Here is a 25,035-nt window from a genome sequence, read left to right on the forward strand (position 1 = left end):
ATGTCAATGTTCTTACAAGTGTTTCTGATTTTCAAAAATAAAATGGAAGTTTATGTATGTTTTTGTGTATTTTTTGTGTGGTGTACACTACAAACCGGAAATAGGAAGTCTGAAGACCGAAAAGAAAATGATAGTGTGAAAATTTTCCTTACTAATTCATCTACGATTTCCCCTAAATTTCAGATATTTTGTAAGTTAAAGGAGTGGCGCTGGTGATTTGTATTGTATACGTTTGCAGATTATATTGACAATGTTCCATATCACCATATCAGCCCATGGTGGTATTTCAATTTCAAAACTTCGGGATTCCGGATATTTTTTAGTATTTTACATCGTACTCAAAAACAGCTATGAATACACAGGGGCTTGGTGAAATGTATTTTAAGTAACATATGCTCGCTAGGCAATGGGAACCTTGAAAAAAAAACCTGCTTTGCCACTTTTCTTGTATTATCATTCTGAAATTAAGTCGTACCTCTTCCATTGTCAGTCGCCAAAATGGAGGAAAAAGAATTATATAGAAACCTCAATGTCACCACTTGATGGCAGACTTGTTTGAAGAGAGATAATACAGCAGTTCATATAGCAGGCATCTAGGTTTTTTTCCAAGGTTCCCATTGCCTAGCGAGCATATATGCTACTAAAAATACATTTCACCAAGCCCTCGTGATGAACGAAGATGGGACTGGCCTGTGACTAATAATGGTGACTCCCAGGTCTTCACATAGGGACAACTTAATAGCTATATATACTACATTGGATTTATGCACATTACAAGTCCAGTTTTAATGTGAGGTTTATGCTTAGCAAAATAAAAATGATGAACTGGCTACTGTTACTCGAATTTTCCTGGAAATGTAACAATAAGAAAAATTATTTTTGCCTCTTGGAGGCTTATGTAGACGTAACTACCTGAATGGATGATGGTTGCCAACCTGATTAATTTGCTACACTTGTAAGGATGAAAAACAATGCAACCAAAATTCAATTTAGGCATTGATACATGTACATCATGATTAGAACGACATTATTTAGACTAAAAAAAATAAATTTTGTATGTTTCGGGTCACCCTCCTGACTCTCCTTCAGACCCCCTACCCAAAGGATTTTATTTGTGATTTTGAAAAAAAAATTAAAAAGCCTATCTACTGTCTTACACCTGTTTTTAATACAGAAAAGAAGAAAAAAATGAAGCCGAAGATATTTTCTTTCTATCCTAGATAGAAAAACAGAGTTAGAAATACTGATTTTTGTATATTTATAATTGATTGTAAACACACATTTGAGTGTGCTTTTGACCATGGACTATTAGTCTTTTACATGTACATGTTTAATCTTTGCAGTTTTGGGTTTTATTGAATTCTGAGTTTGGTGTCACACTTATTTAATTTCAAAATTAAAAATTAATAAAAATAAAAATTAAAAAAATCCCTATCTACTGAGGGGTGATCGGAAACGCATCATTATTTTTTTTTTGGTTTATGAGTTGCTTGAAATATCAGTAGATATGTTCTCCAGCAATTCGTAATGAGTGAGCTGTTTTTACACGAGGGCCCATGGCAAAATGTAAGACTAAACACTAATGGTAAAAATGTAAACTTTATTTTTTTTTAAGTGAATTGATAGTAGATTTATCAACAGTTAAATTTAATTCGCATGAATTTTTATCAATTCATTCATAGTTTAATATTGATTCCAGTTCACATATAAAAGCAATGATAATGATAAAGCAATAGTGAATAGATAATAAATTACATTCAGCATCAAAACAAAGAAAAAAATATCACTCAATACATAAAATATTCATAATGCACATAATTATTCACATTCTACTCTCATTCATAATATTCAATATCAGTAGATTAATAGAGAATAACAAATTTAGATTTGTATCTGTACAACATCAAGTAACAATAAGGCCATAATGACAAAAATAATTATTGTTACTTCAAACAAAACATGTCCACAACTGATAATAGTCACCATTTGCCCCTCAAGTAACAATAGCCTTTTTTTTTAATGTGACTTTGCCAAGAAACTCTATCCAGAGCCTAAAAAAATATCCCCTAACAGCCTATGACAGCATAATTATTTGGACTAGCATATTACAGGAAAGAAAAAAAAATTATAGAATTTAGTAATATATACCATGTAAATGGTCCTGAAGAAACGCTAGTCCCAGACTATGTACAAAAATGTACATGTAAATGCATTTTGGTCAGATTATCTAACCTTGGTCTGACTTCACATGTTTTTGTGTTTGATAAGATTGACATGTTGTATACTCCTTTCCTGCTGAGATCTATATTTTTAGTATATAAGATCTCTAAATTTCATGTTACAATTTTTTGACTTTTCTACCATTCAGCTCTTTTTTGAGCTATAAATGTCTTGACTGAAAAAGTTATTGATACATGTATACTGAGAATGACATTATGTCTACCTTATAAGATAATGTAGATGCTCTCTTCTTAACTAGACATTTCAAATGATTTGGTAAGTACATGTATGGGATCTTTTTCTGTATCTGGGCACAAAAAGTGACTTTAGGAAATTGATGAATTGACAGTCACATGAAATGCCTTAGGACTGCTAAGGTATTTGGAAGAGTATTTAAACTTTCTATCATTCCATCTTTGTCTGATATAAAGTTTTAAATATATATATATTTGTTATCAGTTAATCTCCAAAAGCATTTCATTATTTTTATTAAATGATGAAATGCTTTTGGAGGTTAACTATATTTTTATCAAGACCAACTTTTCATTGTATGCACTGTTAACATTATAAACTTTTTATTTTTTGCTTTGAAGGTTGACAAAACAGCTTCAAGATGACGATGAGTGAATTCTTTGGATGTTCTTTTATAGCATTTGGGCCACCATTTGGTTTGTTTGTGTTCACCATAATGCATGATCCACTAAGAATCATAGTTATGATAGCCAGGTAATAAAAATAATATAGAGAAAGCATCATGTGCCTTAAGTGTGAACAAAGAATAAGGCTTTTCTTTTAAATGCCATTTACCACTTTTGCTGAGTTTGACAATGGATATTTTATCTGTTGGACTCAGCATATGGATATTCAAAGTATTTTACATGTACCAGTCAAACAGTTTCAGGTTCGGCATTCACCATTGAACATTACTCTGCAGATTATTAGTGAAAAGTTATCGAAGAAAACGAAAGAAACTAACCTGTACTCATAGAATAAATATCCACCAAACAAAATAATAAATCGGGATTTATGATAAGTTCAGCGTTAAATATCCCACTCAGTATTTGATGTGTACAGTTTGAAGGTCAGGTTAAGAGTGCCTGTGAGAGAATGAATAATAAGAATTTACCACCAAAAACCTGAGAGCCAATAGAAATAGAAGAAATGTGTGGCTAACTCGACCATGAAAAATACTACTGAATTTAAATGAAACCAACATCACCAGAACTGAATAAAATGTCTTTTGTCAACTGTTGTAATTTGTCAAGTGAAAATGAACACTTGTCAAACTCAATACATACAACATTATCATTATTTCATGAAGACAAACTGAATACAAACATATTACACATATACAGTTGAAGCAATATGCAATTTATACAATAAATAATAGGCTACCACATATTTATGAATTATACATTTGATGTACAACCTTAAATTTCTAGTTGATTGACTCTCATTATTACTTTTTATAAAAATCACTTAAAATTATCAGTATACAAATGTATTATCTAAAAACCAAAATGATTTCTAAGTATTACTTAGAAGTTAAAATTTGAAATACAATGCTAGTTTTTTTTTCTACAGTGGGTTCTTCTGGTTGTTAGCTTTACTTCTATCGTCTATATGGTGGTTTGCGGTAGTGCCATTAAGAGAAGAACTAGCTTTTGGTCTGGTATTTTCTGTAATATTCCAAGAAGCTTTCAGGTTCCTTTTCTACAAATTGCTCAGGTATGAAACTATTTTGTATCAAGTACCTTAAGCAGTCTAAAAATACTGAAAATTAACTGATTGTTTGTAAGGCCAGTATTCTATAATGTTTCAGTATTTTTGGTTTCCTTAGACAAGCTCAAATCAATGTCTGCTTTTCACTCCTAACAAATCCTTTCAGAAATACTTGTTAAAGGGAAAGTGGGATGTAATATATAACTTTCCTTCACCAAAATTTTGCTCCCCTGGGTGACAGGAAATGGGGACACTAAAATTCCCACTTGTGGTAAAGTCTTTAATTGCAATAAAATATGTACAAAAATGTATTACTGTTAAAATATAGATAGTAAAGTATAATATCTGTACATGTAACAGTACTTTACAAACAACAAAAATACCAAAAATACTTAATCTTAAATTAAATTTGAGATTGTTTTAGAGAAAAAAAAATATTATCAATTTGCAATGAAAATAAATTAAGCTTACCTCATAATATACAATATTCCTACCAAGTTTGTAAAGTAATGACAAAAAAATATATGTAATTTACAATATTATATTTATATATTATTGGTAATTACTACAATTATATTTTTTGTCATTACTTTACAAACTTACAGTAAAGTTTTGTATGCTGCATATGCGTTTCAAGGAGTAACATCTCATCAGCAGCGTAAGACCACATAGGAAAATTGAGAACCATAAATGAAGTATTAACAAAAAGTACTAAAAACCAAAAATTTTGAAGTAGGAACCCAAATCCAGCACTAAGAAGTTAAAAGTAATGAAGCCTCAGGTCTTACGGGGTTTGTATTCTGTATTATTTCCTATTAACAAATTATAAATATTCTTTGAAATGATTTAATGTAAGATAAGTCTGACTATTGGCTGGTAAATATCCAAAAGTGTCCTTTAGAAATGATTAGTATGGAAATGTTGGTTTTTTTTTTCAAGTTGTTTGTTTATGGTTTAAAGTCCTATGGCAGATATTTCAGGCATTTCAGTTCAAGGCGATAATTAATTGGATGATATAATGGATGTATCTGAAATATGCCTCATTTTATATTTTAGAAAAGCAGATGAAGGATTACAGAAAGTGAACCAGACAGAAGGGAGAGAACTTCACACAGCACCACAAGATATAACAAATAAACATATAATGGCTTATGGTATGTACATGGGGTGACAAACTGAAATAAAATATATCTTTTTTTTATTTGATTTTTAAGTTCTAATCACTTTAAACTTAAAGATGAGTTTTTAAAAACCATTTTCCATGTCTCTTTTGCATGAAATGTACATATTAAAAGCTTAAAATCATATTATATTGTCATAACATTATGAATAAAATTTTGGAACTGACGAGCATCTGTTTACAACAAAATAGTTTAAGATCATATTAAGTTTTTTTTAATACATGTAGTTCAATTCAACATGACCCCAGAATGGCAATATTTTTCACTGCCAAAACATGCACTGAAAAATGGACTCGTTACAGTTTCATCGATTACATCGGCAAAATTAACCGATATGCTGCGAATCTTTGTTCATTTTATCATTAAAATATAGGAATAAAAAAGCCAAAATATCTCATAGAAGAGATTCTGTCAGCTTTTTCCAGAGTGGGCCTTGTCAAAAATTCGCCACCTAGTGAAATAAAAATAACGATATCTCAATTTCTCGATTTTGAAACACTTAGATATTTCACACAACGAAGGAATGATATATATTTCTGAGCTGCAGTGAATGTTTTTACTTCCGAAGTGGTGTTAAATGCAATTCTGTCAGCTTATTTAAAATTTTGTTTTTGACAGGGGAGGCAACTGTGTTTGGAAGTGTCAGTAAAATTCGGAAATAATAAGTACTTGTAGCATTTTGATGCCTTACCTCTTTATATTACACAAAAAAGATATATACTATAATTTTAAATACGTTTATAAACAGAAACATGTAGGAACACATTTTTTATTTTAAAATTCACTGCCATGAAATCAATTTGTCAGTAGTAAGTATTAAATGTCTGTGGCTACATATACTTGGAGGAAAAACAGAACACCCTCCCTTGCTTTAGACTATCACCATACCATTCCATGTGTCTAAGATTTTAATCATTGCCATAACATAATAATAAAATATTGGAAAATACATGTACTGTGCATGTATTTGAAATAATATTTATCTAAAAAGTAAGTATGATGAATCTATAGTTCTACTGATTTGTTGCTGAAATAATGTTAGGGTTCAGTTTGATAGATTTGATATATTTTCAAAACTTGGTAAGTATATATTTTGCTGTCTATTAAAATAAAAAAAAAATAAAGAAAGAATCTGTGAACTACCATCTTATAAATAAATAAACTTTAAAAATTATAGTAATTATTACAAGCATGCATTTTTAGCTCACTTGGCCAAAGGCCAAGTGAGCTTTTGCCATCACTTGGCGTCCGTCGTCCGTCCGTAAACTTTTACATTTCAATCTTCTTCTCTGAAATCACAGGGCCAAATAAAACCAAACTTGACACAAATGTTCACTGGTATGAGGGGATGAAAGTTTGTGATTTTGGTGCCGATCGGAAATTCAAGATGGCCGCCACCGAGGATCTTAGTTTAACATTGGACCCTATGGGAAAAACATGTAAACATCTTCTTCTCTGAAACCACAGGGCCAAATAAAACCAAACTTGACACAAATGTTCACTGGTATGAGGGGATGAAAGTTTGTGATTTTGGTGCCGATTGGAAATTCAAGATGGCCGCCACCGAGGATCTTAGTTTAACATTGGACCCTATGGGAGAAACATGTAAAAATCTTCTTCTCGGAAACCACTTGACCAAATTAAACAAAACTTGACACAAATGTTCACTGATATGAGCGAATGAAAGTTTGTGATTTTGGTGCCAATCGGAAATTCAAAATGGCCGCCACCGAGGATCTTACTTTAACATTGGACCCTATGGGAAAAACATGTAAACATCTTCTTCTCGGAAACCACTTGACCAAATTAAACAAAACTTGACACTATTAAATGTTCACTGATATGAGGGGATGAAAGTTTGTGATTTTGGTGGCGATCAGAAATTCAAGATGGCCGCCACCGAGGATCTTAGTTTAACATTGGACCCTATGGGAAAAACGTAAAAATCTTCTTCTCGGAAACCGCTTGACCAAATTAAACAAAACTTGACACAAATGTTCACTTTTATGAAGGGATGTAAGTTTGTGATTTTGGTGCCAATCGGAAATTCAAAATGGCCGCCACCGAGGATCTTACTTTAACATTGGACCCTATGAGAAAAACATGTAAAAATCTTTTTCTCGGAAACCGCTTGACCAAATGAAACAAAACTGGAAACAAATGATCGTTGGCATGAGGAGATGAAAGCTTGTGATTCTTTTGCCATTTCAAAATGGCTGCCACTGTGGATCTTAACTTAACCAAAGTTACGCTCGAGAAAATATACATCTAGAGGTCGCCACATGATCTTCAACAAGTGGGAAATTTCCTCCATGTAGCAAGCTCTAAATTGCCCCAATAAAAACAAAGTGGATAAATCAGTGAACACAATACTGAGGGGGGGCTGGAGGGGGTCTGATCCCGGAATCCCGACTTTATTTTTACTAAATCCCGAAATCCCGAACAACAAAGGAACTTAAAAACTGCTAAAATCCTGATTCCCGGTGGATTTATTTCCCGAAATCCCGGGCTTAATTCTCAGAAATCCCGAAATCCTGAGCTTAAAAACCTCTGATCCCAGCATCCCGAAAAAGGTCCGGCCCTTCCTCAATACTATATCAGTTTATCATTTATGGTAAGAAACTAAAATGTTTTAAAAAAAGACAACTACATGCCAGTGACTATATTTCCTGCCTTGGGACAGGCGCAAACAATATGCAGCGGGGTTAAACTAGTTTTGTTGGATCCAAACCCTCCCCCTCTATACGGTCAAAGGCTAAAATAAATACAAAGTTAGACACACAGTAAAAATCAACCTGAAATACATCCAATTCATTAGAAAAGTACCTCAACAATTATTAACAATAACATAGAAGACAAACAAATGAGGTATAAACAATGAATGCTCGCAGTTACTGAAAGCAAGCTCAGGACACAAATAAGGATGACAAATCTTCAAGCCTCCCAACACAAAAAATATCAGTTACAAAACTTCCAAAGGATTTAGAACTGCAACATCATAGACTATGTTGGTCTAGCAAGAAGTTGTGCAATGACTAAAATGCTAAAATATGAATGATTAAGTTATAATGTAATGATCTAATAAGAGTATCAATATTTTTTCCTACAAAGACAAGATTTAATGATCTGACAACAATGTCGAATTTATATCCTTTATGAATCAGTCTATTTAAATAATTCTTAAGATTTGATGGACATTGTTTGCATTTATGTGCCTTGTAAACTATATTTCCATACAAAACTGGATGTGAAATGCCTAGTTTAATAAGATTAGTTTTTTAGCAAAGTAATCATGTTGGAGGCTAAGAAACACTGTGTTTTGCAGAAATTTCATGGATTCCGCAAAACAATGGCAATTTCTGCATTTTTAAAGGCCTGGTTCCGGATTTTAGTATGTTGGGGTTGCAAACTATGCATTATGTCCCCTTTCCAACCTGTCCCATGCAATAATTCCTGTTTACCAATGCTTTAAATTGCAAGAAAATCTTCATCTAAGGAAAATTCCTTGTAAATTTACGCAAAATTATATGAAATATTTAGCAAGTAATTAAACCAGGTGAGCGATACAGGCTCACGTGAGCCTCTGGTTCTTTCCCCAGTGATATTTTTTAGATAATAAAAATCCTTGCTACCTTTAATATATTGAGTGAAAATACTTTGTTCTTTTCATGAATTTTATTTCAATGAAAAATATTACACCATTTCATTACATTGTATTAAAACACTTATTCAAAATAAAATTGTCTTTGTAATAATTTAAAGGATTGAAAGCAAAAAAAATGTACCAGCATATCACCTTACTTTTTAGAACGGGAATTAAAATTTACATAACCATAAGGTAAAACACTATATTTTCACTTGTACACCTAATTTCATTATACATTGTAAGACGGTATCATTTGAATATGACATAATTTTAATGTTTAGCAAAACAAATTTCACTTCTTCTTTACCTTCGAAAATTAATAACCAATTTAATACAATAAACCAAAATATACCCAAATATTTGACAAAATACTATATGTAATATTTTTGAAGAATGTAGGATTTTTATAATTTTTTTTTAAACTGATACCAGAATTAAATAAATGTACAAATAAGAACAAAATACAAGTATATGTGTGAAAAAAAAAAAATAACTATACCTGTAATTCTGCATTTCCAATTATCCAAAGCTCTAATGAGTGAAATAGGTATTTTCATAGAATTTCATTTCTATATTAAAAAAAAATCATTGGTGAAAGAGAATTAGAATGACTATTTTTTATAGATATATATAGCTACACTCACAAATTAATAATTCATTATTTGTTCATTAAAATAATGTATGCAAGGATATTTATAGTATATTTTATACTCCTTGATGTATGTAAAGAATAAAGACACTAAAATTATGGACCATTCTGACTTAGTTGGGCCAATTTGCATTATGGGGAAATATATGTGTATACGTGGTGTATACTGATGATAAGAATGAGTGTTTACACCAGGCTAAACACAATGTTCGCTGTTTCAACGTAGATTGTGTTATAAAATCCGAGAGAAGTTTCTTTCCTACGCATGGAAAAGGGGGGAGGGCTTGAACCATTTCATAAATAATCCCATAAAAAATAATACACAAGATATGGTAGGGTGGCATTACTAATCTGAATAAACATGCTCTGGTCCCAATTTTACCCTTTATTGTGTGTATCAACAAGTATTTTGGCGAGATAGCGCTAGATTTTGTCACTGACAGTGATGTGCACGTCATTTCGATGGTCTCAAAAGTTTGCAAACAAACAGTGATCCCGACTGAAACAGTTAATCCCCCTAGATGGTCAAAAATCATTGGTCAATCTACAGAGAAAACCCCTCTATCTTTAATTATGACGTGTTAAATGCAATTCTGTCAGCTTTTTCATTGGGTAATAAAGTAAACAAGGGATCTTGTTTTCCGAGAGACTGATTTTATTTCGATCTCATCGCTTATTGGTCCAATGAATTCACTCCAAAAATAGATGTAAACAAACATCAACCATTCTTTTCATAAATGTTACTTGAAATAACCATTTAAGTTATTTAATTATTAATACTTTAAATGATTTTCTGAGGCATACAAAACTGAAAAATTTCGCGCTGTATTTAAAGCATTTTTTTTTTCAAAAGTGTTTGACTTGTTTGTGTTGGAGATGCATTCAGACTTTAATAGTGTCTGTCAAAAAAAATGGCAAAAAAATCTTAAGGGTTGGTACAAAAAGTTAGTCTGTAAGGTTATCAGAAGCACAGGTATTTTTTAGGCCTTGTACTGAATTTGCTCAACTATGTTCCAAGTGAATGTGGTGAAGACTTGTCAGATTTTATTTTTTTTTGTATAGAGAATTCCATTTCTAACATTTAAACTGTACAATTAAAAAATAATCTAAAAATAGATCTTTGTTTACAGTTTCAGGTTTTGGGTATGGTATTATCTGTGGTGCTTTCTCAATAGTTAATGTATTGGCAGATATGGTAGGCCCAGGTACCATTGGAATCCATGGTGATTCCAAATATTTCTTCATAGCAACAGGTATTCATATTTTTTTTTTTATCGAAATTCTCCAAACAGTTGTTTCAGTTTCATATAGAAAAGATAATGAATGCTGGAACAAAATCATTCTATGTTCTTAATTTTAGTATTTGTGCTTAATATGGCAGAAATGTGAAATGGTATTATTTTGACAAAATATGACTTCTGAATTGAAATCACCATTGTAAAATTGTGTAGCCATTAGGATCTGACTATCAAACAAGAAAAATAACCACATTTGGTTGGAACTTGAGAACTTTGTTTTGAAGGTGAAGATCCAGGAAAATTATAATTAGACCAGCAAAGCACACCACTTTATTAGTCTGAATGTCCAGTAATGCATTTCAGAACTTCACAAAGATAGGAATATTCAGTGAAATGAAGGGAAATCATATTTAAAACTGAATTATTAAAGTCAAGAAAAACAGACAGGATAAAAACAAAATTCTTATATGACGCTCTATTAATGTCAGATGATAAATTAACCAAAATATATAAATCTACTTCTGGGCAATTCAGAATTTCAGAGGCAAAAAATAGTCTATTTTTGTCATTCTAGATTAGAATTAATTCATCTTAAGTGTAGTGTTGTACATATTTACACACATGTTGGCCTTTATGTTCATATTTTAAACCTCGGCAACATTCTCTATAATAATCAAATATGAAGACCCAGTCCGTGTGTCCGTGTGTACAACATCATCCTTATCATCAATAATTTCTTAAGCAGTTACCATAGCAACAGTTGTAATGTTTTGTTGTGTTTGTCTTTTTCAGCATTCTTGACCCTTTGTTTTATATTCCTACATATATTCTGGGGAATTATATTTTTCAATGCCTTGGATAAGAAGAAATACCACATGGTTGGTTTAGTTGTAGCATCACATCTGCTTGTGTCATGTTTGGTAAGTACTTGTAGGTTGATATGGTGATGACAGATGCCCTCATATTTCATTTATTAAGTGAAAAAAGTCTGTTCTATTAATTCAATTTACACACATTAATCAAACTTGACCTATCTTTATATGGTACATACACTAGTGTACATGTATAATCGATTGTGACTGACAAAAGGTGAATGGACATGAGGATCACTATTTACATTGATGTTTAGGGAATATGAAATGGAGGTACAGTTTCCATGCCTACCACAAATCTCCTTACCTAATATGCTATTATACAAACATTTTGTAGTCTATCACTACGTCATGTGAAAAACATTTACATTTTATGGAGGGATAGCAGAAAGCAGACTGCTTAAAAGTAAATATAATTTAGCATCATTGATGTACACATACATGTATTACAAAATAGTTTTAAATAGTGATATGGTTTGTGAATGACCTTTGAACTTTAAAAGTTGTCAGCATCAGCATCAGAAAAACCAAAATGTGGAATTCATTAGGTTACATTGTCCAAACCACAAGATTAACCATCTTTTATGACAAGTTATAATGGTTCATTTTGAAATATCCATATTGACAAAAAAGTTATCTTGTGACAGGCTTAAATGTTGAGACCTGTGATTAAATAATGACAATCATTCACTTATAGATAAAAAAAAAAAATTTACATTGTATGTTCCTGCAAGTTATGTAAAATATTTTCCCTTTCAGACATTGTTAAACCAGAGAACATCAAGCCGTCCAGAACCTCTGTACCTGGCAAATATACTACCAGCATATTTTGTCATGTTAACCATGGGAGTTATAGCCTTCTTCACAGCTGGAGGAACACTAGAGAACATTAAAAATGCTTTCAAATGTAGAACCACAGCTAAATATGAAATTGACTGATCACATTTTTGAGACAGACCTAACCATGTGTCTGGTCTTGTGGTTATGTTGGACCATGTTACATTGTCTAATCATTCATGGCAGATGTTAATTTTGTTTCATTTTGCCCTGTTTTGTATTCAACTAGTTATTGGTACTTGCAGATAAATGGTAGTTTTGAAGTCCAGATATTTTGTTTAGATGTTCAAAATTGATATTATTCTGTTCATTAGAGGAACTACAGTTGTCATAGTCTAGTATCATGGCAGTAGCCTGAGCTTGAAAACATCAGGGAATGAAAATGTCAGAAATTGTTGATAGGTAGGGGTTAGTTGGTTTTCTACACTGTTCATGTCAATGTATCCTGAGGAAAAAAGTGCATTCATGTCCTTTCTGTGTAAAGGTTGCTTCTGTCTCATTATACCAAAAAATCCATTGAATATACTCATTTTTGTTCAGGTAATTGTTTCAGAAATAATTTTGAATATTTAAAGAAAGTCATTTGCATTAATGCCATATTACAGTGCATTAGATAACTAACATCTAAAGAAGAAGGTTTTTTTTCATGTGTGGCTAAGTTTTGGAGCTGTATGATTTTTGTTTTTTTATGGTAAATCATTTCATTTTTTTTATATGCTTATTTTGCTTTGGACTTTGTTATTATGTTATTTTTCATTTCAAATCTATGGTCACAAATAATACCTTTTATATAAAACTTGAAAAAAAGAATTTGTTATCCCTGATATTATTTTTTTAGCTGATAATTCACAACTTATTGCACACATTTATTATTGCAAATTTGTCATTTTAGACATGAATGTGAAATCCAACTTAGTTAATGTCTAAAATTACATGTGCAAGTTTTAAACTATACCAATATTATACTGTTCACAACACTTTAGAGGTTTAGATTATATTGAAAATCCTGAACAAGAGATGTCAATACAAAAACCAGAAGAAATTGAATGTTGCTTAGCTTAACTGGTTTTGTGATATCGCAATTATTGTGCACAGTAAGATGTAATATTTATATTTTGGCAAATATTTTTAGCCTTTATAATTTTTCCTATTGATTCCTTTACTCAAGCTACAAAATTAAAATTATTAAGAACCATTGCTGTAATATGTATATATGTATACTCACATGATGATAACGCAACATTAGATAAGTCTTGTGAATTTTTTTTTAAATATAAGAAGTCATGAAATCATATAGTTGTGAATTGAGACAAATACAAAATATTGGGTTGGTTGATTATAATATTGAAAGTAATTATATTTATTTATTGTAGTCCCCTAAGGCCAAATAAAATTATACCTCTATTTCCTGTCACAAAATGGGTGGGTAGGGCAGGGTTTTATCTTATTTTATTTACTAATTTGTTTGCCCAAATTACGTAGAAAATAACTTCAAAAACATCTTTTTAACTACCCATACTTAGCGGAAACCGAAAATTGACTACCAGCTGTAAAATGTCGGGTTGTTTGGTGGTACTTTTTGTTTTTAGTTAACTCGAGCATGAGTCAGTTGGGTAACAAGAAATAGAGATATAATTTTATTTGGCCTAATCCTACTATTATTGGTAAATAATGCATGTTTCATTCAGGTCTTTTTTCTGTTGATTATGCTTTGTTTATTTTGAACTGTCAACTATATATTTGGGGAATAAGTGTGCAATGTGTTAGTAGCTTGTATATATTGTCTTCTAAATTAATTGTCATTGAAAATGAAGTATGTGTATTTTTGTAAATAATAAAATAATAAAAAGAAATACTTATTAATGATATCGTGATCTTTTATTGATAATGAATACCAGTATTAGTTATTTCTGTCTAATATTTATATCAGTTGCTACTGAAACTCACAGAAAAATGTTTGCAGAAATATTTCAGAATGTACTAGTTCATTCAGTCATGAAGGACTGTTAACATATGAATTTTTTTTTTAGACCTCTGTGATTGTACTAATTTAAAATCTTTCATCCTTCACTGCTAGATGTACTGTAGTGTGAATGTCGTCTCTTCTTTTCTTGTTTATGATGATGTTTGTGCTTCTTGTGTTTCTAAAAAAATACAAAATATATGTTAAAACCTGTTAATCAAAGAAAACATTGAAAACCAATCAAAACTAATCAGTTCTTCAAGGTTTTGATAATAATTTTTACAAAGATGGATTTTAGACATTGAGAAACACACAACCATAGAGACATCAGATCAAGTGTTCAGATCATGTGTATCACTTTCAAAATATTTATTTCAAACACAAACAGTAATAAAGGGAACCAAGATTCTTGCAGAAATCAAAAGAATGCAATCCGGAGACAAAGACCAAATGGAAAACAGACGCACACAACAAAAAATACAAAAATCCAAATTAATACATACAAGGAAACAACAGTAAATGAGCAACTCGTAATCCTCTTAAAACTGGAGTTTCCTATGCTGAGAGTAAGGAATTTCTCAATGGTTTGGTTGTTTTTTCAACTTTTCAGGCCATATTCATTTAAAGAGGTAGATTTAGGATAAGGGACATAACTCTTGAAAACAGGGATATGTTTGTATCATATTCAATTTCACCAAAGCCTATCAAGCTTTCATTTGAAACAGAATGAAATCAGTCCAATTTAAATTTGATGCTTATATGAGATTGATGTAAAATGCTGGATACAAATGTTCCAATGATTTGTAAGAGTCGTGTCCCTTACCCTAGGTCTACCTCCTATAACTTTAAAAGCTGGTTGTTCAAAAGCAATGTGACATTTTTATGTTGTACTCATAAAACAACAGATGATATTATAGAGGGACAATCACTATAATTTTGCCTTGATGGATTCTGATGATATTCATGATATCACTATTAATTTACATATTCAGCTTTTGTAGATGAAAGAAATTTATTCCTTGATACAAAGTTTAGGAATAGACCATGCAACTTTGTACTTTAATGAACAGTAATCATCTTCCTGATCTCAATAATTTGTGCAATTTTATTCATATCATTAACAACAAGAGACTCCCAGGAGCCTGAATCACTCACCTGGTTAAATTTTGTCTTTCAATGGCAATAAATTTAGAAAGAAGTGGTCTAACAATTTTGACTCAAAAAAATTTTGGTAAAACTTATCATAAGTATTATTTCAGCAGTTGGAAGTTTCTTTCTACCTAAATTGGCTGAAAACTGTAAAAAGAAAAAGTCATTTTTCATCATTCAAGGGCAATAACTCTTACAAGCTGGTGACTGACAACTTTGATCCCAGGAGATTATTGTAGGCCTTATAATAAGGATCATTTTAGCAAATGACAGAATTTGGCTAAACCAAACAGTTTTGGAGATATAATGTTAAAAAAACTACTGTCTGACCAATATGTTTTATTTTTAGTAATGGCAGCCATGTCTTTTGATGGATCAAAAATTTCAACAAACTGTTTGTGCAAGATAAGCCAAGGAACATTCATATCAAGTTTGGTTCCAATTGGTCAAGTACTGTCAGAGGATAAGTTTTTTTTAAAGAAATAACATTAAAAATAGCAAAAAACAACAAAAAGGGCAACAACTCCAACATCGCTTAACAGATTAAAATGAAAATTTGACCACAGATAGATCTCATCAAGCTGAATACTTTTAACCATGTCAGAATTTGGCTAAACCTAATGGTTTTGAAGATATATGCGATAAACTACTGTCTGAACTCTGTGTTCTATTTTTAGTAATAGCGGCCATATTTTTAGACAAATCAAAATCTAAATGCAATAAGATGCAAGATACCCTAAGGAACATCTGTGCAAGGTTTCACATAATTCTGCTCAGTAGTTTTAGAGGAGATAATTTTTGAAAAATTGTTAAGGGATGACGATAACAACGGACACCAAGTGATGGCAATAGCTCACATGATCTACAGCCAGGTGAGTTAAAAAATTAGACTCTCCCAGATTATAACGTTAAATTAAATTTTCTAGTCCACCTCCTAATAACTTTACTTATTGTATATATGTATTTTATCATGATTCCCAGTGTTCTTATATTTGTAGTTTATGTGTAGCTCTGTACCAAAGATGTTGGTGTTTAGAGAATAAAAGATATTCAAGATATACCAAATGGAATCATCGGTAACAACATTTTATGACTCAAAATATCATCTTACTTATACAGTACTCCTACAATATAAGAGGTTGGAATTCTGTTCCTCCATACTCCAACCTTTTACTTGTGGGCACCATATTGCATACCGATCGTTCTGATGTTCTTTGAAATCGGCAGAAATATTGTAAAATATTTACCTTTTAAAACAATTTTACCATAACACGGGAGAAGGTGAATAAACTGATGAACAACAAATGATCTACCTGATTAAAAATCCAGCAATCTTGGAAATCCTTTGTAATAACAGTCTAAATGAACTTCACATTTGGTGCAACTTAAGTTGATAAAATTACAGATTTTAAAATTTGCAAAACGAACATATTAAATTAACCAATGAATTGCCTTTACCAACTTGCAGTTCATTATGTCAAAAACTATATTGTATTTCGTAAAGTCATTTTGATAAATATCTTCATTACAAATGTTTTCTAGGTATTTAACAAAAATTTAGGATTTTTATCACTTTATTTCCAAAAGGTTAAACCACTTTTATATAAATAAAAGACTTAATTCATTTTAAAACACATGTTAAGCTAATTCACATTTGCGGTGGCTTTTAACAAGTCAGATGCTAGAGGTTAGGAGGTCAGAAAATAGCTTGCCAGACAACCTCTAGTACTGCTGGAGTAACTTATACAGAGGCGTTGAACTTCAATAACATTAGTTGATATTTTATGATATTTAACTCTGACTCATGTGTATTTGGTATGAAGACAAAGATGAAGATTTTATTGCACTATCCAAGTATTTATGCCTCATAACCTCCAGAAATAACCATCAAAGAATTTGGAAAGTTTGCCTTTTTAAGATATTGATAGGTCAAATTTAGTTGAAATACACAGTGGAAAATTAACACTTTTTCCCTACATAAGCAGTTTAAATAATAGCTATGTCAAATATGCTTCAGATTAAATTTAAATAGGTTTTTTGTTGTTTTCTAGATGTACTGAATATATTTGAGACAAAGAAGACCAAATTGAGAAAAATGATGTGACACCCATTGCCTGATATTTACACAGAATTGTACTTTTAAAATACCTTCTTGTGAGATTTTACTCTTTCACTATCAGAGGAAGAATCACTATGGTGGTGTTTCTTCGATTTCTTAGACTTTTTGTCCTTCTGTAAAAAACAAAACAAATGCTCCTTACAACTGGAACTAGGAAGCACAGTTATTAAATTACAACATTACATGATATGCCACCTGTCCCCCTTTTCTGTGTTACATGTATGTTTGTTTACATGCAGGCATATAATGCCATAATACATGCATGTTTGTCTACAGGCAGACATAGAATGCCATAATACATGCATATTTGTCTATGGGCTGGCATAGAATGCAATAATACATGTATGTTCGTCTATAGGCAAGCTCAGAATGCCATAATAAAATAGTTAATTTTGGTTGTAAAAGAGACAACACTGGAAAATTTCAGTGTGTTAGATATGTAAGTCAATAAATGACAATTCTCTACCAGCACTGTACATCTGTTGAAGGTAAGTACAATTCACATGCATTATAATGATAAAGTTAGTAAAAAAACATGTCTCTGTCCTCCTTTTTATACACCTTCCTTCTTTAAAATAAAAAAAATTGATACCTTTTTCCTTTTCTTTGATGGAGTTTCTTCTGTCTTTTCCCCAAGTTCTGCAGCATCCTCTGGAATCAGATCATAAACTTTGTCACCTTTTGTATGGAAACAGTCTTGTGCTAAATGTCCTGAAATAATAACATTTTTTTATCTAAGAAGTTCATACATACTACAGAACTGTTCAGTTAAAAAAAACACAACTCATGCTCATAAACTAAACAAATGTATGCTTTTAATAAAGATGTTAGAACAAAAAATAATATTGCAAAATGAAGCAAAAAGTTTTACTTGAAGTAAAATAGCACTATACTCGGCGTCACATAAATAACATACTGTTAAAATTTGAATAAAAATATTTTCTACGACTTTATTGACACCTACCGTCGTTTAAATTGTCTTAAATGACTTGCTCATTCGTTTAGCCAAACAGCTTCTCCCTAAACATTGAATCGTTAAATTCCGGTCAGATTTTAATTCTCGGATATTAGTATGGGATTTTCCCGTAAGGATTTGTTACGCATGATTTAAGCTAATAAGCGACTTGTTTAGGGAGAAGCCGTTTGGCTAAAGGAATAAGCAAGTCATTTAAGACAATTTAAACGACGGTAGGTGTCAATAAAGTCGTAGAAAATATTTTTATTCAAATTTTAACAGTATGTTATTTATGTGACGCCGAGTATAATTTGAGTATTTCTTAGAGACTTTAAGGTAAACTTCATGTTATTTATTAGAGACTTTAATGTAAACTTCATGTTACGGTACCATATTTCTGACAAATGTGGATGGGTAGAGAAATGAAAAGATGCACAAACCCTAAATGCCCAAAGCTCTAAGCTTTGTTTGTGGAATGTTGTCCACAAATCAGTTGAAAATAATCATTTTAATGACAAAAATCATGATCAAAAGCATTCATCTACCTAAGATATTAATAACTATAAATACCATGTCCACCACACTTCCTGCATGTTGTGTCTAGTACTGCTCCTAGTTCTATAGGTGCCCTTTCCATGTGTCCTCCTTTCCTCTTCTTCCTTTCATCTAAACTAAAAGAAGGACTATGATTACAAATATTAAATAAATGTCAACTTACAACTAAATCAAAGTTTCCTTTGCTCCCAAGAGCTTGTAACCATGAAATAACCTAAGAATACAGACAATACCACGTCTGAAAAATGTCATCATATAATCATACAAAGAATGGGGTACCATAAGGCCCGTATTTGGCTCCTTGCATGACTTGAAAATAGAAATTTGATATACAGAAGTTGTCATGAAGACCTCTGAAAATAACAAAATTAGCATTTTTTCTATTATTGTTCTTCTCATAAAACTAAAAAATTATTCATGTACTTAATAAATTTAATCACCCATTTAACAGTGCATATCATATTTTTGTTATTTACTCTAAACTTATTCTTTCATAAAAATATAGCCCTTAACTTACCTCATTCTTTCAAAACATTTTTTTTTCCAAAAACTAGAGTGATTCACCTTTCCTTGTAATTTGTAATAACCATTATTATACTATTAAAGGAACTTTCAGTGTAGCAACTATTAAATTATCTCAAAAAAACATCAGGTTGAGAAGTAAGATTAAGAGTTTTGAAGAAATTCTGTTCACAACAAATACCTGCATTACCTTTTCTAATCTTAGAAAACATTATATTAAAAAAACACATATTTAGGAGCTTATACTATCTAGGACTGCAAGTTTAGCTGAAGTTGGTAATTTAAGTAGCACTCTTTTTGGGGTGTGTCATGCATGATTCTTGCAAAGACTACTACTTAAATTCTTGCAGATTTTAAATAAACAGAATTAATTTGCAAGGAAGGACAAAAATAATTATAAACTTACAACAGCCTATTGAGATTAAGTAATGTAAAGTTACAGGGAATGTAAACAAAGTTATTCATCATGAAATGGTTTTTCTGCTGGCAATTTAAAAAAAAATGAATTGCAGTATGTAATTGGAGATTTTTTTTAAAGTCTTCACTGAGATACGCATTCTTTGTGGGAGAGTGAGCTCACATGAAAAAAATATGGGAAGGTTAACTGGTATGTAGGTATTGATTGAGCCTTTGACTGTTACCTGAGCTGTACGTTGCTGGAATCTTCATCTTTTCCAGTGGTCTGATTAACAACTTTCATAGAAAGCCCTATTTTATTATCCTACAAAGATAAATGAACTTCTGAAAATAAGGGTGTGAAATTCTCTACACAAAACAATGGTAAACAAATTAAAAACAAAATCAGAAATTATAAATACAAGAAAATAAAGAAATCCTCAAGACTGAAACATAATTTTCTAAAGGTACTGCACATTCTAAACAGAAAATTTATTCTTCTAAATTCATTTATAAATTTTAAAATATGGACAATAAAAATTCATGCCGACTTTTTATTTACCTAAGTACAATAATTAGTCTCTATCCTCACACCAAACACATAAAATCCATTTTTTACATCAATGTGTTAATTTTCTTGAATTGTCATCTTACTTCAAGCAAACAAACTATACAATAGACTATATTACTAATTCTACATTTTTGAGAAAATTCAATCATTTTTTGTGGGGGGTGTTAATTCAAGTTTTTTTAATGGGAGTTAATATTACAAATGCCTTAGTTTTTGTGTACTGTCATTTTTCTTTGTTGTCAGCTTTTATATGTCATTGGAATTCTATTTTGTTGCCTACATTGTGTTAATAGATTGTCTCTGTTTCTTGTTGTCAAGTCTTGTCCATATACTTGGATTCTGATGTCTTTGAGTTTTTTTTTCTATTATTTTGATGCTTCTGTAGTTTTTGCTGATACATTATCTTGCAACTTACTTCAAGTGATATAACTTTACAATAAACCAGCTCTCCAACAGCCAACATTTCAGAAGGATCTTCAACTCTGGATTTAGACATCTGGGACTTGTGTACAAGACCTGTAATGTATGTAACAGTAAAATTTAACTTCTATGTTGTTAGGTTTAAAAGGGTCTAATGTTCTTTGGACTGGTTCCTGGTTTGTTGGTAGATTTAAAAAGGTCCAATACTTTTGGACTGGGTCCTGGTTTAAGAAAACTGCCACTGTTCTTTGTGGCATATTAACACTCTCTGGTTGTCATGCTGCTAACAAATTTAAACATCAGAACTACCAGGTGAAATACAGATCTAACTGCATAAACTTAATCTAGATCCCCAGTTTTGTAAAACTGTTATAATCCAACACACTGTTTAATTCTTATCATGCCTTAAAATAAGACCTCCCACCAATTTATGTTATTTTAAAGAAGTAAGCTACAAGCTGTAAAATATTGTTTCTTTAAGTTCATGAAGTAGGAAACTAACATGTTTTTTTTTTCATTGTTCAATGGATTCCAATATTATGTTATGCTGTTTAACAACACTTAAAAGCACTTACAATGTATGCTCCATATATAAAAAGTTACATACCAAATTTGAAACCAATCCATCCAGTGCCGAGATAATTGGGACAAAATTTGAACAAGATTATTTCAATATACCACCCATTCGTTGAGTGGGGTATAATATAAGTTTACCAAAAATCAGAAAATATCACATATAGTAAATGTAGTTTTTATGATTAAATCAAATCATCCAGATTGCCCTAATAATGGTTTTCAAAAAATTCTTACCCTGTAGTCGTAAGAATATTAAAAATGAATTGTTACAAAAGTCTACATTCTTTTATGTAGTACTAGCTACCTTGCTTTTTATAACCAGGAATCTTGATAAATGCTCCATACGGCTGTAAGGTGGCAACCTAAAACAAAGTTTAAAATAAATTCTAATGTCGGTTAAAAAGTGAAAGTCATTTTGTATATATGAAATTTCTGTTTTCAATCCATTGTTTTTTTTTTCAAAGAAATAAAAAACTACTATATTTACTAATACACTTTCAAATTAATAACAAATCTGATCTCTAAGTTTGAGGGATTTACACAAAAACTACTAGAAAAAGCTTTTTTTCTAATTAAGTGTGAATTAAATAAGAGACTACTGTATTTTATTTTCTACAAAAGAAGTTTTCACCTATTACAATGTATATGTAGGTTCTTTCCAATAATTATAGAATTACAGGAGTTGTGCTTCAGGCCATAATTCTGATTTGAAAAGGTAATACTCAACCAGGCTACTTAAAACCAATCAATGATTTCTCAATCTATACCTTTGTAAAATATTAGTCCTTCAGAAAACAGATCTGTGTATATATTTTGGAGAAAACAATACAGTCATAATGAAAGAACTTCAATTTTCATCTAAGCTTTTAATATACTAGTAAAACATATATGAACTAAAACATGAATGGTTCAATATCGTTCCTCAGAGGTGACGTATTTTAAAATGAAGTATACAATAGAAAATTGTATGAAATTTTAATGCAGATGCACAGTGTGTTATAGCATAGACTTGTAATTAAAAAGATGCATAACTGATTTTGAAATCTTGTAACTTGGTTTGGGAAAAAACTGGAAACTTCAATACTTGTGTAGTATCATCGCCAGTTTGTGTTGCATTATAATAGTGTGAATAGTGTTTGACACGTGTTTGGGAGCTTCATTTTTGTTGCTAGATTATTACCGGATTAACTTGCAATATGGTGGGTGCCACTGGTAGTGCAGGACATGCTTATCATTCCAGAGCACCTGTTTCACTCCTTGTGTCTTGTGGGAGTTCATATTGCCTGTGCTTTAGTTGTTGTGTGTTTTCTTGTTTACCTTAAATCTTTAGTTTTCATGTGTAATCTTTAGTGTATGTAGATCGCATGTTCCATGTGTTCACATTTAGGCCATGTTTTGGGACTTTTATGCATTTGAATCATCCCATAGCTAAGTATTAACTATTTTTTGCATATATTTAAGAACCGATTCATACAAATGTTTTAACATGGTGCAGACAAGCCTGAAAATAGGAAATAAAGGGTTTGAAATCCACATTAAAGCAAATGTTTGCCATAAATGGTCAAAGAAATTGTGTCATTTTTACATTCCATAATGTCTTCAACATGTTAAATTTCTGTACAATAAAACTTTTCTTCAACTATGAAACTTCATCATTTATGTTTGAAATGGCAGTAACAATGTTTGGAAAAGGGAAGTTAAGAGTTTTACATCAATGTCACCAGTTGTCCTTAAATGTTAGGGGTGCATATACATTTTTTAAGTCCCTGTTAAAAGTAATTACTCCTTATTACAAATCTTGATATAGTAATCAAATCCCACTCCAATCACCTGATTAAGCAGAATTTTGATGTCTTGCTATTCTCTTTAAAAACAGGTCAATAATTCAATGGTTATTGGAAGTCTTGCATATTATCGTTGGTAGAAAAATCAGGATAGAATAACACATAGTGGTGTATTGTCAACATAGTCTTACAAGAGTAAAAATAGCCCTGTCCCTCATGGGCTTAGCCTAAATTCATATTATGACATATATGCACTTGCTGACGAGAATATTGTTTTTTTCATCTTTTCATCAAGTAATGACAGTGTTTGGACTTTTGGATAGACACTGTGTGGATAGAACAAGTCTGTGTAGACCAAACCAAGACATGTTCACAAGTAAAGTCTTGCATATTATCTAATATATAAGATATACTTCTCTATTAAATTTCATTACAAAGACACAAGCATAGAGATAAAAAAAGTGTACCTGTCCCTGAAAGATGGAATACAAACTTGGAGTATCTGACGATTCTACATTTTTTCGTTTAGAGTTCATTTTGTGACAAAGAGGGTGTTCCAGGCGAGGGAATGGAATATGAAGGAATACGATAAACTTTAGATATTGGTGGTGATGACAAAACCTGAAAGATATTCCGTACTAAAAACATTCAAAAGCGTATCCATAGGGTCGAACCTATAATTTTTATGGTCAAGATCCGTTGATTTTTTAAAATTTCTATTTAACTGAATTACAGGTCTCAATCAATGCTGTAAAAGAGTTAGATATGATAACGTACCCCCCTTTTTACAGGAGGGGTTGTCATGTTATCTACCCGACGTTGGCTATATGTTTTGAAGACAGTTATCATACTTGTAGATCTAGAGCGGAATATTTTGACCTGTTTGTCGAAATATGGTAATTTATTGAAAAGAAATCAAGGAAAAATCATAACAGTGGCTTTGATAAATACAATATCTTACAATTTAAGTTAATTAAAATATACATGTGTTTTAACCATATGATATGGAGAAACCTCCTATTAATGGGAAATATTGTTACATGTGCATATAATGTCGTGCAAAAATAAAGGTTCGGCGGTTATGACCGTTCCAGGTATTTACTGGTTTTTAAGCCACCCTGTCAATATTCCCACAGTCGTCAATACTGAGTAACGGATCCAGAGGGGTGCAGGGGGTTGGCACCTTCCACTTTTGGGAGAATTTGTCATTTTCTTGAGTAAAATTTTTAAAAATGGCAAATAATGTCCTTGCATCCCCTTTTTCTGAGGAACCTTGGCTGGCATACTTCCTTTTCAAAGTGTCAGGATCCGGCTCTGGCTTATTTAATGGATACTAAGAACAAAATTTCAAAACAAATAGGATATGACAGAGCACTTCGATAATAACTTGACACAAAGGAGCAATTCCCAATTCTCGTAAGCATACAACAATGAAGAGGCAAATTAAAATGTTCATTAACATACAACAAAGATTGATCAAAATTGTAATAAAAGCATGCTTCCAGCAGAACAAAATTAAAAGCAACAGCAGAATACAGTTTCAGGCTGACATCAGCAGCACAAATGTGAAGGTTCATACACCATATATAATGATCAGTAAAGCTTCAAGATGTTTTATGCTGCATCTCCAATCAAGTGGATGCTGTTCTTCTCACTGCAG

At 31.3% G+C, this 25,035-nt stretch overlaps 2 protein-coding genes across 4 annotated transcripts; one reads left to right on the forward strand and one right to left on the reverse strand.

Annotated features, from left to right (window-relative positions):
* Positions 1-86: 86 nt before the first annotated feature.
* On the forward strand, positions 87-14,231 carry LOC148609544 (gamma-secretase subunit Aph-1-like). 2 transcript variants are annotated; one of them, XM_088596382.1, is made up of 7 exons: positions 87-190; positions 2,814-2,946; positions 3,805-3,948; positions 4,999-5,096; positions 10,549-10,671; positions 11,449-11,576; positions 12,288-14,231. In XM_088596382.1, exons 2-7 carry the CDS (start codon positions 2,834-2,836, stop codon positions 12,465-12,467), a joined length of 786 nt encoding a protein of 261 aa, XP_088452508.1. In that variant the 5' UTR covers positions 87-190; positions 2,814-2,833; the 3' UTR covers positions 12,468-14,231. The 2 variants fall into 2 exon arrangements, with proteins under 2 accessions (XP_088452508.1, XP_088452510.1); XM_088596384.1 differs by lacking the exon at positions 87-190 and adding an exon at positions 636-790.
* Positions 14,222-23,968, reverse strand: LOC148609545 (zinc finger CCHC domain-containing protein 17-like). Of its 2 annotated transcripts, none has more exons than XM_088596386.1 (8): positions 23,843-23,968; positions 21,896-21,953; positions 21,011-21,111; positions 20,270-20,349; positions 19,122-19,222; positions 18,189-18,307; positions 17,626-17,709; positions 14,222-14,500 (listed from the first exon to the last, which is right to left on the reverse strand). In XM_088596386.1, the coding sequence occupies exons 1-8, from the start codon at positions 23,909-23,911 to the stop codon at positions 14,426-14,428; spliced, it is 687 nt and encodes a 228-aa protein (XP_088452512.1). In that variant the 5' UTR covers positions 23,912-23,968; the 3' UTR covers positions 14,222-14,425. The 2 variants fall into 2 exon arrangements, with proteins under 2 accessions (XP_088452512.1, XP_088452511.1); XM_088596385.1 differs by having other exon boundaries at positions 14,222-14,509.
* Between the last annotated feature and the right edge of the window lie 1,067 nt (positions 23,969-25,035).

Source organism: Perna viridis, chromosome 8 (assembly GCF_037379345.1).
Source record: "Perna viridis isolate PV_CMFRI_1.1 ecotype Kerala chromosome 8, ASM3737934v1, whole genome shotgun sequence".
Classification (NCBI taxonomy): Eukaryota; Metazoa; Mollusca; class Bivalvia; order Mytilida; family Mytilidae; genus Perna; species Perna viridis.